The 17,262-nt window shown below is 41.4% G+C and overlaps 1 protein-coding gene and 1 pseudogene across 1 annotated transcript in view; both read left to right on the forward strand.

Moving 5' to 3' along the window:
- The window catches only part of VPS13B (vacuolar protein sorting 13 homolog B), an 891,476-nt gene that overhangs the window by 692,846 nt on the left and 181,368 nt on the right, over positions 1–17,262 (forward strand). Inside the window, exon 36 of the mRNA XM_030795363.1 lies at positions 14,230–14,637. Within this exon, the coding sequence (XP_030651223.1) occupies positions 14,230–14,637 (408 nt within the window). The remainder of the gene's footprint in view (positions 1–14,229; positions 14,638–17,262) is intronic.
- On the forward strand, positions 10,469–12,717 carry LOC100592589 (annotated as a pseudogene).

The following is a 17,262-nucleotide window of genomic DNA, read 5'->3' on the forward strand; positions in this document are numbered from 1 at the left end:
AGCTCTGCTAGATTTTCAAACATTCTAAAAACTTTCATCAACTGCTGCTCAGTGACTGAGAGGTTGCATTTGTAATCCTAAATTACTAAATTTAAGGTAATCAAAAGAATGAAGTTTTGATACATAAATAACACTTTTGACATAACCTTATAGGAAAGATAGATCAAGTGATCAAATGTCCAAATAAGTAACTCTCCCCTACCAGTCCACTGGTCTGAGAAAGGGTCATCCAGAAACCAATACCACAAAAAGTTAACATTAAAAATTCACTGTTCAAATTCACAAAACAAAATAAATCTATAAAAGATTTAAATAATTAAACTTTTCAAATGATGATTTTTAAATCATCCTGCAGCATTTTTATGCTGCTGAAGTTATTAAAGTTTAAAATCACACTGAGACTTTTGGGACAAACTATGAGAGACAGAGATCCAAGATTGCTTCAGATTTTTCCTAAAATATTTAGTGCTGTCCAAGCATGATGGCTCACACTTTAATCCCAGCAGTTTGGGAGGCCAAGACGGGCAGATTGCTGGAGACCAGGAGTTTGAGACCAACCTAACCAACATGGCAAAACCCCATTCTACTAAAGATACAAAAAATTAGCCAGACATGGTGGTGCATGCATGTAATCCCAGCTTCTGGGATTTAAAAATTAGGCTATCTAAAAATTAGATTATTTTCTCATTGCTGAGTTATAATACTTTTTTATATTTTTTATACAAGTCTTTTGTCAGATAAGTAATTTGCAGATATTTTCTCCCAGTACATAGCTTCTCTTTTCATTCTCTTAACACTACCCTTTACAGAGGAGAAGTTTTTAATTTGATGAAGTCCAACTTATAAATTTTTAAAATATGCATTTTTGGTATCATGTATAAGAGACTTAGTACAGAGTCTCTCTGTACTGAGCTGCCTGGAGCTGGGGCTAGGGAAGGTAACACCAGCATTGTGGTGGCCACTGTGCTGAGTCATACCTGAAGCCAGCACAGCACTGGGCCTCACCCAAGGCTCATGATAACCCCTGCCTGGCTATCCGCTTGTGTTCACTCAAGGTCCTAGGGCTCTATAACCTGCCAGGCTTGTGTCCCTCCCTATAGGACACTGAAATTTCTCCGGTCCCAGGTACGTCCAGAGATGCTGTCCAGGAGCCAGGGCCTGGAGTCAGAAGCCTTAGGAATCTACTTGATGCTCCATTCTACTGAGAATGAGCTGGCACCCAAGCCACAACTCTAGGACTTGAAGATTTTCTCCTATATTTTCTTCTTTGAAGACTTTCTAATTTTACATTTTATATTTAAATCCAGGATTCATTTTGAGTTAATTTTTATATACAGTATGAAGTTGAGTTTAAGGTACTTTTTTTGTGTGTACAGATGTTCAACACCATCTGTAAACTACCTTTCTCCATTGAACTGTCTTTGCACCTATTTTAAAAATCAACTAATAATTCTTTGGACCCAATTTCTGGACTCTGTTCTGTTCCACTAAGGTACATATATATTCCTTCTCCAAAACTGTACTGTCTTGATCTTAATAGCTGATAGTAAGTCTTAAAATCAGGTAGTTTGAGTCCTCCAATGTTGTTATTCTTTCTCAAAAATGTTTTGGTTATTCTTGTTCCTTTGCTTTACTATGTAAATTTTAGAATCATCTTTTCTATATTTAAATATTTCTGGGATTATTATTGGAATTCTGTGAAATCTACAGATCTGGGAGAAACTGATATATTTACTATGTTGTCTGCCTTTGAATTTATAAATATGGTATGTGTATGGTATGTCTATGTTGGTCTTTTAAAATTTATTATCAGCATTTTGTAGTTTTCAGCATACAGATCCTATGACCATTTGATTAGATTTATACCTGTGTTCCTTGTATTTGGATACATTATAAATACTATCTTTTATTTTAAGGCTTTTTTGTTTTCCACCTGCATATTGTTAGTTTATAGAAACTCAATTGATTTTTGTGTGATGATCTTGTATTCTAAAACTTTGCCAAACTCACTTATTAATTCTGGGAGCTTTTCTGTAGATTCTTATTGGGTTTTCTACATGGATAATTATGTCATCTGCAAATGGGCATTGTTTTCTTTGTTATTTATGCCCTTTTTTCTTGCCTTGTTGCACTGTCTATGATTTCCAATACTATGTTGAGTATGAGTAATAAGAATGGACATCCTTGCCTTGTTTCTATTCTTAGGGGGAAAGCATTCATTTCTTCATAATTATGATGTTAGCTGTAGGCTTTTCACGTATAGCCTTCATCAGGTTAAGTTTCCCTCTACCGATAGTTTGCCTAGAGTTATTATAAATGGATATTGAATTTTTCAAAAATGTTTTCTGCATCAGTTGATACTATCTTTGTTGTTGCTGTAAACTGTTAATATTTTTACATTGATTGATCAAGGCTTATAGTCCTAGGACAACCCCTATTTTAGTTGTGGTACATTATTAGTTTATATGCTGATGGATTTGATTTGCTACATTTTTTGAGGATTTTTATGTCTCTTCTTGAGGAATATCCATGTATATTGTTTTTTATACTTTCTCCATCTACTTTTGGTATCAGTAATGATGGTCTCATAAAATGAATTAAGAAGTATTCTCTCCTATTCTATTTCCTGGAGGACAGGGGAATGAAGAAAAGAAAGAAGGAAAACAATAGATTTCCCTAGTCCCTCTGAGCATTAAGAGACTCCTTCACACTCCTTGAAGCCAGAAATAGAGGGCTTCTCCTTGTACTCTCTCTGTCTCCACATGGTATCCACTTCTGGGCTTTGGGCTGCCATTAGTCTAGGATAAGGGGGTAGGGAAGGAAAAATTAGAAACTCATCACCATTTTGGTAGTATTTTGAATTCTAGTCTTCTTCCTCAGTCTACCTGTTACCATATACTTTTCAGAATTCCCAAATAGCTGCTCTGTGTAGGTTTTATAGCTGGTTTATTGCCAGATTTTGTAACTGCATTCAGTGGAAGAGACAGGTTCCATCATTCCTAGAACTCTGAAATAATTTTTAAAAAGAAGGAGTAGGCAACTAACATCATTAGATGTTTGTTTGTTTTTTGGGTTTTTTGTTTGTTTGTTTTTTGTTTTGAGACAGAGTCTCACTCTGTTGCCCAGGCTGGAGTGCAGTGGCATGATCTCGGCTTACTGCAACCTTCACCTCCTAGGTTCAAGCAATTCTCTGCCTCAGCCTCCCAGGTAGCTGGGATTATAGGCACCTGCTACCACACCTGGCCAATTTTTTGTATTTTTAGTAGAGATGGGGTTTCACCATCTTGGCCAGGCTGGTCTTGAACTCCTGACCTTGTGATCCACCCGCCTCGGCCTCCCAAAGTGCTAGGATTACAGGCATGAGCCACCGCGCCTGGCCCCATTAGATGTTTTTAAAATATATTAGATATTTTTCCTTTCGGGGAAGAGATAAACAAAACTTCAATAAATATACCTAGGTCTTGAAACTTCATTTTAATTGCTTTTGAAACTGGAAATGCCATGTGGGCAAATGTGCATATGGAATTTGTATTAGTTTTCTATTGATGCATAACAAATTACAACAAATGTAGCAACGCAAATTTATCATCTCACAATTCTATGGTTAGAAGTCTAGGTGAGTTCAGCTGGTTCTCTGTTCAGGGTCTCACAAAGCCAAAATCAGACTGTCAGTTGGCCCGGGTTCTAATCTGGAGGCTCCTGGAAAGAATCTACTTTCAAACTTATTCCAATTATTCACATAATCTACTTCCTTGTGGCTTTAATACTGAGGTCTCCAGTTCCTTATTAGCTGTTGTTCAAGGGTTGCCTTAAGCCTTAGGGACCACCCATTCATTCTCATTCTCTCCTCTGATTGTGTATTTTCAAACTCACTAATTCTTTCTTCAGCTTGATAATTCTGCTGTTAAGAGACTCTGATGCATTCTTCAGTATGTCAGTTGCATTTTTCAACTCCAGAATTTTTGCATATTTTAAATTATTTCAATCTCTTTGTTACATTTATCTGATAGGATTCTGAATTCCTTCTCTGCGTTGTTTTGAATTTTGCTGAGTTTCCTCAAAACAACTATTTTGAATTCTCTCTCTGAAAGAAAGGTCACATATCTCTGTCTCTCCAGGATTGGTCTCTGGTACCTTAGTTTGTTTGGTGAGGTCATGTTTTCCTGGATGGTTTTCATGCTTGTGGATGTTCATCAGTGTCTGGGCATTGGATAGTTAGGTATTTATTATAGTTTTCATGGTCTGGGATTGTTTGTACCTGGCTTTCTTAGGAAGGCTTTCCAGGTATATGAAGAGACTTGGGTTTTGTGATCTAAGTTTTTGGTCACTGCAGCCGTATCTGCATTAGGGGGCACCCGAAGCCCAATAACGCTGTGGCTCTTGCAGACTCACAGTGGTGCCACCTTGGTGGTCTTGGATAAGATCCAGAATAATTCTTTGGATTACCAGGCAGAGACTCTTGTTTTCTTCCCTTACTTTCTCCCAAACAAACAGAGTCTGTCTGTACTGAGCTGCCTGGAGCTGGGGCTAGGGAAGGTAACACAAGCACTGTGGCCACCACAATGCTGGTGGCCACTGTGCTGAGTCATACCTGAAGCCAGCACAGCACTGGGCCTCACCCAAGGCTCATGATAACCCCTGCCTGGCTATCCGCTTGTGTTCACTCAAGGTCCTAGGGCTCTATAACCTGCCAGGCTTGTGTCCTTCCCTACAGGGCAGTGAAATTTCTCTGGTCCCAGGTACATCCAGAGATGCTGTCCGGGAGCCAGGGCCTGGAGTCAGAAGCCTTAGGAATCTACTTGATGCTCCATTCTACTGAGAATGAGCTGGCACCAAGCCACACACAAAAAAAAGTCCTTCCCACTCTTCCCTCCACTTTCCACAAGCAGTGGAATCTCTCCCCATGGCCACCACCATCCCAGGCCTGCAGCGAGTGCTACGTGGCTACCACAGATGTTCCCACAAGGCCCAAGGGCTCTTCAGTCAACTTGTGGTGAATGCTGCCAGGCCTGAGACTCTCCTCAAGGCAGTGAGCTCCTCTTTGGCCTAGGGCAGCCCAGAAATGAAATGCCATCCAAGAACCAAGGCCTAGAATTGGGAATCCCAAGAACCCACTTGGTGCTCTTTCCCACTGTGGGCTAGCTGGTACCTAAGCTGCAAGACAAACTACCCTTTACTTTTCTGTCTCCTTTTCTCAAGCAGGAATCCCTCCCTATAGCCATCACAGCTGGGAATATGCTGGGTCACAGCTCAAACCAGCGTATCTTTGAGTGTCTCACCCAGGGCCCATGGTGAGTATTGCCTGGGTGCTGCTGCTAATTATTTAAGGCCTGATGGCTCTTCAGTCAGCAGGTGATGAATCCTGCAAGGACTGGGTCCTTCTTTTCAAGGCATGGCTCCCTTCTGGCCCAAGGTGTGTCTACAAATGTCATTTGGGAGCTAGGGACTGGAATGGAGGCCTCAGGACTCTGCCTGGTGCCTTATCCTGCTGTGGCTGAGCTGGTATACAAGCTGCAAGACAAAGTCCCCTTTACTCTCCTTCTCCTCTCCCAGAGCTGTGAGCTGTGCTGCCTGGATTGGAGGAGGGGTGGCACAAGCACTCCCTTAGCTGCCCCATCTGGTGTCTGACTGGATTGCATGCCCCTCGAGTTCACTGGCTCCTAGCCTAGCACAGAACCAGGCCTTACCCCAGAATTTCAGTTCTTGTGGCCTAGACTGCCTTTCAGGTTTATTTAGGACCCCAGAGCACTTTAGCCTGCAGTGGCAAGGCTTGCCAGAACTCAGGTTCTGCCCACAGGATGGTTCTCCTGTGGCTAGGGATGGTCTAAATACTCCCTCTGTGGGTACCAGCTGAGCTCTGCCTGGTATTGATTTTCACTGTAACAGGGCAGCATGAGTTCCAATGCCAAGTCCCACAATCACTATGCTCTCCCGCCCACAAATGCACAGATTCTCTCTCAGTGCCACACAGCCATCCTTGGGGGGATGGAAGAGGGTTGGCATCCGCAGTTCAAGACTGTCTTTCCTACCCTCTTCAGTACCTCTTTCAGTGATACAAAGTTAAAAACAGGTACTGTGATTCCTTACCTGATTTTTGGTTCTTATTAAGTTCCTTTTTTTTTTATGGATAATTGTTCATTTTGGTGTTGCTGTGAGCAGGATAATTGGTGGAGGCTTCTATTCAGCTGTCTTGCTCTGCCTCCCTCTTGGCCTAGCCTTGTGAATCAACTTCTTGGAGAAAATGCTGAAGCAGTATCCCAATGATTAGACTGGCAAAGAAAGGGTACATTAGATAAAGGGAACAATATGAACAAGGCCTAGTGATATAACAGCATGGGTTGGGGGAAGTGGGCTCTGCAAACTCAGATATTATAAGGAAAGGCAAGAACTCTTTCTTGCTTGCTTGCTTGCTTTTTTTTTTTTTTTTTTTTTATCTGAGGAGCTTGGTCTTTTGTTTCTTAGGTAAGGAGGAGCCAATAAAGAGTTTGAAACAGGAGTGAGCCACTCAAGATTGCATTTAAAACAAATTATTTGGAAATTACTCTGTGGAGACTAGATTAAATCTAAAGACAATTGGTCTAGACAGGGGAACCATTTAGGAGGCTTTATAATAACTGAACGATATCAAAAACATGGTGGAGTAAAATAGGGACTGGATGGAATGCTGGAGAGAAGGGGATTGGAATCAAGCAATGTTTTGGAACTAAAATTGACAGAACTTAATCAGCTTTTGGCTTGGGACCAGATAAAGAGGGAATGAAATGAGGAGTCAAAAAGTCAGATTTCTGACTAAAGCCACTTGGTGGATTATAGAACCATTAACTAAGACAGGGAATACAGCATGTCTGAGAGGAGTTAATGGATTGTTTCGATAAATTAATTTGATGAGCCTGTGAGAGTTCAGGAGAAAATGGCGACAGACTTGCATTCATTCATATTTTCTTCATTACATCATTAAACATTGTGGGGCCATAGGCTTTTGGCCCCCTAAGGGTTATCTGAAAATCACTGACATGTGGCAGATTGATTAATAGAAAAGCCATACAAATGTATGTAATGTATATACATGGGAGCCTTCAGCATGAACATCCAGCATCCCAACAAGATACAGAAGTTTATATACCATCTCGAGGTCACAGAAAGAATGAGGCTTGGATCCTGGTAAAACAGGTTATGGGAAGGGATAGAACAGGAATTCTGTTGAGGGGCAATAAATGATTACTAGGGAGAATGATTGGATCAGAGAACAGAGAATAACTTGTAAATAGTTATCTTTGTAACATAAATGACCTTGGGACAGTCACTATCTTGAAAAAGGGACTGTTCAGGTGTGGTTACATTTTTGGTCTTCTTCCCTATAAAGGATAATGAGATAATGAAGAGGGGAACAAGAACAATTGTTCTCCCTGGTGGGGCAGTTTCATCTTTATATAGATAGCAGAAATGTCTCTTCTAGTACTTGTTAATCTCTAAGAGTTTTTAATTTAAAATACTCATCACACCTGGGAACCATATTTTGAAATGAAACATTTTTACTTCCTTCAGCATTCAATCAGTACTTCCTGTAGATCAAACAGTAGTTTAGGTATTTAGAATATTAAAATATAGGACAGTCCAGGAGCTCACAGTTCACTGAACTATGACAGATACCTAAGCAGGTAACTACAAAAATAATATCAATAGGTGCCTGGTAATGGCAAAATGCACAGAATATTCTGAAAGTAATGATGAGAGGCACCTCACTCATCAACAAGGGTCAAGAAGGGTGTGCTGGCAAAAGTGGTCCAAGGTCTGAGTCTCAAAAATAAAGTTAGCACTTGGCACAGTGGTGCACACCTGTAGTCCCAGCTACTTAGGAGGCTGAGGCAGGAGGATCACTTGAGCCTGGGAGTTTGAGGCCAACCTGGGCAACATAATGGGATCCAATCTATTGAAAAAAGAGAAAGACAAGTTAAGCAAGCAGCCAGAGTTATAAACAGTTTTTTTTTCTGTGTCCCTGGGACCACCATGGTGCCTGAGATATGAGGGTAGTAGTTAGCAGCTTCAGTATTTACCTCTCTATGGATGCTTTGCCAGTCTGCAGCCAGGGAAAATGGATCCCTTAGGTTCAGCAGTTGGTTTGTGTGGATATTTGGACAACCTCCTGGGTAGGTTACTAAATTGTTTCTACAGAATGAGTACTTCTGACCCTTCTTTAAGTTTTCATTTTATACACCCAAGAAAAAGACAGTTTCAGGATCGAACATCTGAGTCTTCTTTCTACTTTAGCTTTGTTTTGTTTTTGTTCTAACGATCATCTGTTAAAATTGCACTTTTTTTTAATTGTTGTTAAAGGTATTATTTTCTGTGAGGCCATAGAATTTGGAAGCCCACATACAGGGATGCAGAGGCAAATGTGTGACTCATTTTAGCCATCCAATTTATCTAAAATATTTTTCCCACCAGCCTCTTCCAGTACCCCAAATTCTACAAGTCAAAAATAAAAATAATGCCTTTCAACAAATGTTGCTGACATAACTAGATATCCACATATAAAAGAATGAAGTTGAACCCCTACCTCATACAGTATACACACAACACTAATTCAGGAAAGATCATAGACTTACATTTAAGAGATAAAACTGTAAAACTCTTAAAAGAAGACATAGGTGTAAATCTTTGTGACTTTGGGTTAAACAATGGTTTTTTGGTATGACACCAAAAGCACAAGCAAAATAACAAACATATTGGACTTTGCAAAAATTAAACTGTTTTGTGCTGCAAAAAAGTGAAGATAATCCACAGAATGGGAGAAAATATTTGCAAATATCGTATCTCTGATACGATATTTGCAAAGTATATATCTGATATTTGCAAATCATGTATCTATATATCAAATATAATAATCTTATATTTTATATCCAAAATATAAAAAGAACTCCTACAATTCAATAATAAAAGGACAAATAACCGAATTTAAAAATGAGCAAAGGGTTTGAATAGATATTTCTCCAAGAATATATACAGTCAATAAGCACATGAAAAAATGCTGAACATCAGCCAGGCGCAGTGGCTCACGCCTGTAATCCCAGCACTTTGGGAGGCTGAGGCGGGCGGATCATGAGGTCAGGAGATCGAGACCATCCTGGCTAACACGGTAAAACCCCATCTCTACTAAAAATACAAAAAATTAGCCGGGTGTGGTGGCGGGCACCTGTAGTCCCAGCTACTTGGGAGGCTGAGGCAGGAGAATGGCGTGAACCCGGGAGGCAGAGCTTGCAGTGAGCAGAGATCGCACCACTGCACTCCAGCCTGGGCAACAGAGCAAGACTCAGTCTCAAAAAAAAAAAAAAAATGCTGAACATCATTAGTAATTAGGGAAATATAAATCAAAATCACAATGGGATACTCCTTCACACTCACTAGGATAACTGCAGTCAAATATGTCTTAGCAGTTCCACTGTTACATACGTATTTCAGAAAATTAAAAAGCAAATTTGCACACACATATAGCAGCATTATTCATCATCGCCAAAAACTGGAAACAACCCAAATGTTTATTAACTGATAATGGATAAGCAGAATGTGGTATATGCTTATGTTGTAGTACTATTCGGCCACAAAATGAAATGAAGTATTGATACATGTTTCAACATGGATGAACCTTGGAAGCATTATGCTATGTGAAGGAAACCGGATACAAAAATCACATATTATATGATTCCATTTCTATGAAATGTCCTGAATAGGCAAATCTGTAGAGACAGAAAGGAAATTAGTGGTTTCTTGGGGCTGGAGGGGAGCATGAGTGACGAGTGACTGCTAAGTAGTATGGGATATCGTGTGTGTGTGTGTGTGTGTGTGTGTGTGTGTGTGTGTGTGTATGTGTTGATTATAATGTTCTGGGATTAGACAGTGGTGATGGTTGCACAACCTTGTGTATACTAAAAACAATAAATTGTATGCTATTGAAAGGTAATTTTTGTGGCATGTGAGTTATATGTCAATAAGGTGTTTTAAAAAATAATTCCGTCTGGCGCGGTGGCTCACGCTTGTAATCCCAGCACTTTGTAAGGCCGAGGCGGGCGGATCACGAGGTCAGGAGATCGAGACCATGGTGAAACCCCGTCTCTACTAAAAATACAAAAAATTAGCTGGGCGTGGTGGCAGGCGCCTGTAGTCCCAGCTACTCGGAGAGGCTGAGGCAGGAGAATGGCGTGAACCCGGGAGGCGGAGCTTGCAGTGAGCCGAGATTGCGCCACTGCACTCCAGCCTGGGCGACAGAGCAAGACTCCGTCTCACAAAAAAAAAAAAAAAAGAAAAAATCCTTTACATGAAGATGTTTTTCCTGTTTAAAAACATGGGGAGAAAAGAACATTTTAGTATTGTGTACGGGTGACTCAAGTGTCTGACCCTTTCCAATGCACAACTAGCTGTAAACAAGACTCAGAGTTTTGCTAGGCCTGATAAGAAAATACAGTGTCCCCACATGAAGGAAGGAACACTTACAAGGGATGGGACCCTGAGAGAGCCTGGGTATTCAGGAGCGAACCCAAAGATCCTGACATCTGAGGAAGGTGAGAAGGGGCCCTGCTCATGAAGATGTAGAATATTAAGTATGAGTGAATGCTATAATCAATCATGAAGCCTTGATGAGAACTTCTGGGTAGTCCACCCAGAAGTCCAACTTCTGCTTGTCTCACCTGTGCCAACATCCTGGGGTTGAGGAGTGGAGCAAATGTTCCATTTGGCTGTTGCACTCTGGTCCACCCCGTGTACCCTTCCTTCAGAGGCGATCACCGCGGCTGTTAGGCCTTGAGGCTGAAGTGCCCACGCACGGTGGGGAGAGCTCCATGGACCTCTGCCGCAGTGGATTTTATGGTTGTGGGACCTCGGTGCCTTCCTGTGCACAGCTGGCACTCTTCACGCCCTGTCTCTGATGACTTGGTAGTAGAGAAGTCCCTCAAGTCCTTCAAGCACAAGAACAAGAAGCTTGAGGAAGGTGGCCCGGTGTACACCGCCACCCCGCAGAGGTGGTGGTGAGTAAGTCGCTCGGGCAGAGGGAGCTGGATGAGCTGAAGCGCTACTGCCTTGGCTTCCGCCTGCTGCGGATCCACGCCAAGATCGTGGTGCTCATGCTGTGGCACATCCTTGACAGCCACACACTGACCAGGCAGGAGCACAGGCAGTTTCTCCGGATCTGCGCTGACCTCCTCCACTTGGTACCGTTCCTTGTGTTCGTGGTTGTCCAGTTCATGGAATTCCTGCCGCCCATGACCATGAAGCCCTTCCCCAACATGCCAGCATCCACGTTTGAGACCCAGTCCATCAAGGAGGAGAGCCTGAAGAAGGAGCTTCGGGTCAACCTGGAGCTGGCAGAGTTCCTCCAGGACACCATCGAGGAGAGGAGCTTGAAGAACAAAGCAGCCAAGGGCAGTGCCACCAGACTTCTCTGTTTTTTCAAAGATCCGGGGGATGAGGGAAAGACCCACCAATGAGGAAATCATGCGTTTTTCCAAATTATTTGAGAATGAGCTGACCCTGGACAACCTGTCACGGCCCCAGCCGGTGGCACTGTGCAAGCCGCTGGAGCTGCAGTCCATCGGCATCAACAACTTCTGCACTTCCAGATCACCATGTGGCTGCGCTCCATAAAGGCCAATGATAAGCTGATTGCTGAGGAGGGGTGGAGAACCTGAACGTCAAGGAGCTGCAGCCGGCGTGTGGGGAGTGAGGCATGCGGGCCCTCCGCGTCAGCTGAAGCAGTGTCTGGACCTGCACCTGCATCAGGAGATTCCCATATCGCTACTCATCCTGTCCCAGACGATGTACCTCCCAGAAACTCTCGCCAGCTGACCAGCTGAAGTCCATACTGCAGACCCTCCCAGAGATTGTGGCAAAGGAAGAGCAGGTGAAAGTGGCTGAGGCGGAGGGCGAGCAAGTGGACAAGGCAAAGCTGGAGATCACGCTGCAGCAGGAGGCAGCCATCCAGCAGGAGCACCGCAAGGAGCTGCAGAAGTGCTCGGAGGTGGAGAAGGATGTCACGCCCGAAGGTGTGGAAGCCACCCCTCGAAGGCCAGGGGCCTAACCTCAGCCAGAAGTGCCTGATGACCCTGAAGGACACTGCCCCCTGCTAGAGAGCTTTAAGGAGGAGGAGATAACTAAGGAGGAAATCGACATCCTCAGCGATGCCTGCTCTAAGCTGAAGGAGCAGAAGTCGCTCACCAAAGAGAAGGAGGAGCTGGAGCTGCTGAAGGAGGATGTGCAGGACTACAGTGAGAACTGGCAAGAGATCAAGAAGGAACTCTCAAAGGCTGGTAGGTGAAGAAAAATATGTGAAAGAATCTAAAGCCAGCAAGAGACTGACAAAGAGGGTGCAGCAGATGATCAGGCAGATCGAGGGCTTGATCTCACACCTGGAGATGGACCAGGGCCTGCAAGCTGGGCCCAGCCTAGGGCACACCCGTGGGGGAGAACGTCATCAGTGTCACTGAGCTCATCAGCACCGTGAAGCAAGTCAGGCACATTCCAAAAAGCAAGCTCACCAGCGTGGCCGCAGCACTGGATGAAGACAAGAATGGCAAGGTCAACATCAATGACCTCGTCAACGTGATTGAGTTGGTGGACAAAGATGTTCATGCCTCCACCAGCCAGGTGGCCGAGATTGTAGCGACCTTGGAGAAAGAAGAGAAGATGGAGGAGAAGACCGAGAAGGAGGCCGCAGAGGTGAAGAGCTAGAGCTGCTGGCCTAGGCACCCGTCCTCCTGCTGCCCCACTGCCCTGGCGAGGACTGTGAGAGCACTTGCTTTGAGGTGATTCTCAGTGGCTCATCTAATACATTAGCTGGAATGAATCAGAGACTTCCATAATCAAGTAAATTTTAATTTTCATCATTCCATGGATATTCACTCAGTCTGGAATCCCAGAACCCCTCCACAGAATTGTGTTGGATCCACACTGTGGTGTGGTGCTGCTGCTGCAGCTGCCTGACTCCAGAGGCCACCGGGCCAGGCTAGGGCAGGAAGGTGCCCCCCTGTGTGTGCCCTCCCGTCTCAGCTGCCTTGACCCCAGGCAAGAGAATGAGGACCACGCGGACTCTGCCCACACAGAGCTGTCAGCTGCGCCCACCCTCAGAGGTTCATGAGACACAGCCCAGCCTCCTCAGGGCTGAAGATGCCTCTGTTCATCTGTGAACCTTGATTTCTAGATATCAGTGTCAATAGATCTCTCTTCCTGCACACACAGAAAAATAATATTACATATGATTTATAGCTTAATAATAATATGCCTAATAACTTCGCTAGTCCTAGCTTCATTTGGGATTATGTCTTCTGTTATATCCTCAGGCTCTCATGAAATGAGCACTTGTTAGGGTCACTTAAGCTTAAACATTTGTTGAATGCATGCATATGTAAGACACATTGTGCTAAGCACTGGGTTTTAAAGATGTGTGACATGTTCTGTCTTAATGATGCTTATAGTCTTATGTCTTATTAATAATAGAAATAGAAAGAGTGATTTTAGGTGAAATAAGAAGGTTAAAAACAATACAGCTAGTTTTCATGTCAAGTAAGTAAGAGACAAATAAGGACAACATCTGGTATATGGTACATATAAAATGGACTACAGATTTAAAGCAATCTCAGTCTACCAATGTTACATTGGGCAAGGTATTTGAACTTTTATCAATGCAGAGTGTAGGGAAAGGTACAGGGACTCTTCTGGTTTGCAACAGGTCATAAGGGGGAAACAGACATTTTCTGCATAAACAATTAGAGAATGGTAGGGAAGTCTACTTCAGCCAGATACTTGGATAAATATTTATTAGTAATACCATTATTTGTGTCAAACATGGTTCTGAGTAGTAAGGAAAGTCATTTTTTTTTTTAAGAAAGGCCAGTTTCATATAGGTAACAAACTGGAAAACCTGCTTCATTTTGCCTTGGAGTGTAAGGGGCAGAGTGGAAATTGACAGCCTTGATATCCTTGTGTGGCCCTCGATGTATCAGGGCCACACTTCACAAAGATTGGTCAGGAATGTAGGCATGTAAGTAGTCCAGGGAGAGCGCTCCTTCAAGTAACAACATGGAAAGAATCATTAAGTGATAAGAGATATATCATGTTCAGGCATCCTAATGAGTCCATAATATGGATCTTGGGACACTTTTAAATAGGAGCTTGTCAGAGAAGTAAAGGCTTATATTCAATAAGAAAGCTTCAATAATTGTTTTCTCTTTTTTACTTCTATAGCGGATGTCAATTTGGATATATCAAAGCCTTTAAAAGCAAACCTGAGTTTCACCAAACTGGATCAGATAAACCTTTTTTTAAAGAAGATAAAAAATGCACACAGTTCAGCACATAGTGAAGAGACTTCAGCCATGTCCAATACCATGGTGAATAAGGATGATCTTCCAGTCTCCAAATATTACCGTGGAAAGTTGTCTAAACCCAAGGTTCGTGGTGATGGAGTGCAAAAGATTTCAGCTCAAGAAAACATATGGAGAGCTGTTTCCTGCTTTCAAAAAATTTCTGTTCAAACTACTCAGATTGTGATCTCCATGGAAACTATACCCCATACCAGCAAACCATGCCTGTTAGCATCTCTCTCAAACCTCAGTGGAAGCCTTAGTGTCAAGGTAGCACAAAAAGTACCTGGTAAGTCACAGAAAAGGGGAGGGGGGAGACAGAACAAGTAAGATGATTTGTTAACATCTGAAAATGCATGATTTTGAAGATTTATATTATGTAGAAGTTAAAAGTTGTAAAGACCATTAGAGATGAGGACATTTCTGGTTTGCGACCTTATTTTTGGAGATAATTTTAGAATAAATCCTTTAAGTATACATATTTTAATGTCTAAACAGAAATGTTCCTGTCCTGCTCTTGAGGCATGTTCTTCCAGGTATCTAAAACTGTTAATTCCTAAATTCCTTTTTACCTAAAACAGCTATAGTGGAACAACAGTATATCAAGTTTTGTGAACCATTAGAAGAGTGGTTCTCAAAGTGTGATCTCTGGACTAGCAGCATCAGCATCACCTGGGAAATTGTTACAAATGCAAATTCTCAGACCCCACCCATGACCTACTAAATGCAAAACTCTGGGCCTGGAGCCCAGCAATCTGTGCTTCAACCAGCCCTATAGGTGATTCTGATGCACAGCATTAAGTCACTGGTAACCATTTACTTAAAAAAGAAAAGTTGATGTTGTGGCAGATATGCTACACAAAGTGTAACAGAAGCCAAGGTTCAACTTTGCAAGAATGCTGTTGAGGTATTTTATCAGGCAGCCAACACCTGGCAATGAAAAGCTGTGCTTCTGTGCCTAGACTAGTAAAGTGGGGTACAGACTCTGCAAAGTGACTGCCATTGATGGGAGGAGAGGTGAGAAATGAACTGGCAGTGACATCTACATTTTCCACTTCTGTTACCACGACTAAATTGTTATATACTTTTTCAAAAAGCATGGGCAGAAGGATTGTGAGGAGGGGAAGAGGAAAGGCAAGACACAGGTGGGAAATAGCAGTTTTCAATCACAGAAACTGCTACTGTAAAATTTCAGGGCACAGGGCCAGAAATTTTGCTCTGAAAGTAAATGTAGCAAAAGGGAACCATGTATTTTCCCACTTAAATTTGTGGGGGGAAATTGGGGATTGGGGATAGTGCAGGGGATAAAGCAAATCCTTATATGCAACTTAGTTGCTTATCAAAAAGTAATTAAATGGCAGCTGTAGACTTACTGTAACTTAGTTCTACATAGCCAGTTTGGGCACAGTAGTTAAAACAGAAAGGAAAAGTTTTATAGTTGAGAAGCCTGAATTTTAGGCCAAAATATAGACGATTTATTTCTTTCTCACCAGAAATATTTGTGACCAAGCCAACTAAAAGCTCTGTATTTTGTTTAATTGTCTTAAAAGTTACAAGTGAAAAAGGTAAGGTTCATGGGTCATGAAAGACTATGAAATACTGGAGGCTACAGTATCTGATTTATCCACAAATAAATTGCAACCCAGACAACACTAGGTCTGTTCCCATGCCTTTCCAGTTGTACCTCAATCATAGCAGGGAAAGGTCTAGACTCAAACAAAATGGAAGAATTTAAACATACTGTACTCACTTTTAGGTCCTTTTCTTTTTTCATCCTCATTGCTTTTTTTATTCATTTGTTACTCATATTTTATCCACGTTTAATGATGTCTGTCTTTGGGAAACACCTCTAAAATATTAAAAATCCTTCTTTCACTGAGTTGTGCAAGTTAGTAAACTCTAGTTTTGGAACTTGTTTTTTCCCCCTTTATGTAAGAAAAACTATATACCCCTAATCCTTTTACAATGCTGTTCTTAAATCTAGTTAAACACAAAAATAACAACTATAGCTTTGACTAAACATGCTTTATACAACTCTAACATGTAGTGTCCAGCAAATGTTTTAAAATAATTATTTGCATCAAGTCAAATCAGAGTTGAGGTTAGCTACTTAATAGTAACAATTTTGTTATGAGACTATAATGAACACCAAAATCTATTTTTACTACAGTTTTTTCTTTATGCATACTCAAACAGTTTAGGATGATAAAAAGGTTAGCAAAATAATAAACTGTAATTACGTGAAATAAGATTTATTAACTTCTAGTTATAAGGACTGATTTCTTGGAAAATTGTGATTAAGAGATTGCCACATATTTTTTTTCAAAAAAATTGATTTTAACTATATTTTTAAAATAAAACATAATTTAAGCTTTGAACGTTAATTTCATTGTGTAGTTGAATGTCTTAAAAATTCATGGTTTGCAATTTGGATAAAATACATGCAAACATATATTCAAAGTATAATTTTGATAAGTGGTAAAAACTATCCACCATCAAAAAGCAAATATACTCACATAAAAGCCTCCTACCAGTAGTCATATTTCTTTTTGTAGTTTTCAAGTGACATTGTTCTACATTCAACTGAAATTTTTTATTCTTTAGTATATCTTTGAGCTCAATGGAGTTAATGTCAGATTTTTATAGTTTGAATCTAATACAGAAATACTTAACTGTGTCTTTGATTTTACAGTTTATATAACTGTTGTTACCATCTGCAGCAGCTGCACTTTTCAAAATTATTTGCTGAACCAAATTGAGCACAGTGACAAAAGTAGTCATCTCAGATGTACTATTAAACGAAAGAAAAAGGAGCATTGCCTTGGTACAGTATAGCCATCTGCTGTACAGATGTTATTGTATAGAATGACTTCAGATAAAATAATTGTAGAAAATTTTCATTAAAACCTCAACA

This window comes from Nomascus leucogenys, chromosome 16 (assembly GCF_006542625.1).
Source record: "Nomascus leucogenys isolate Asia chromosome 16, Asia_NLE_v1, whole genome shotgun sequence".
Classification (NCBI taxonomy): Eukaryota; Metazoa; Chordata; class Mammalia; order Primates; family Hylobatidae; genus Nomascus; species Nomascus leucogenys.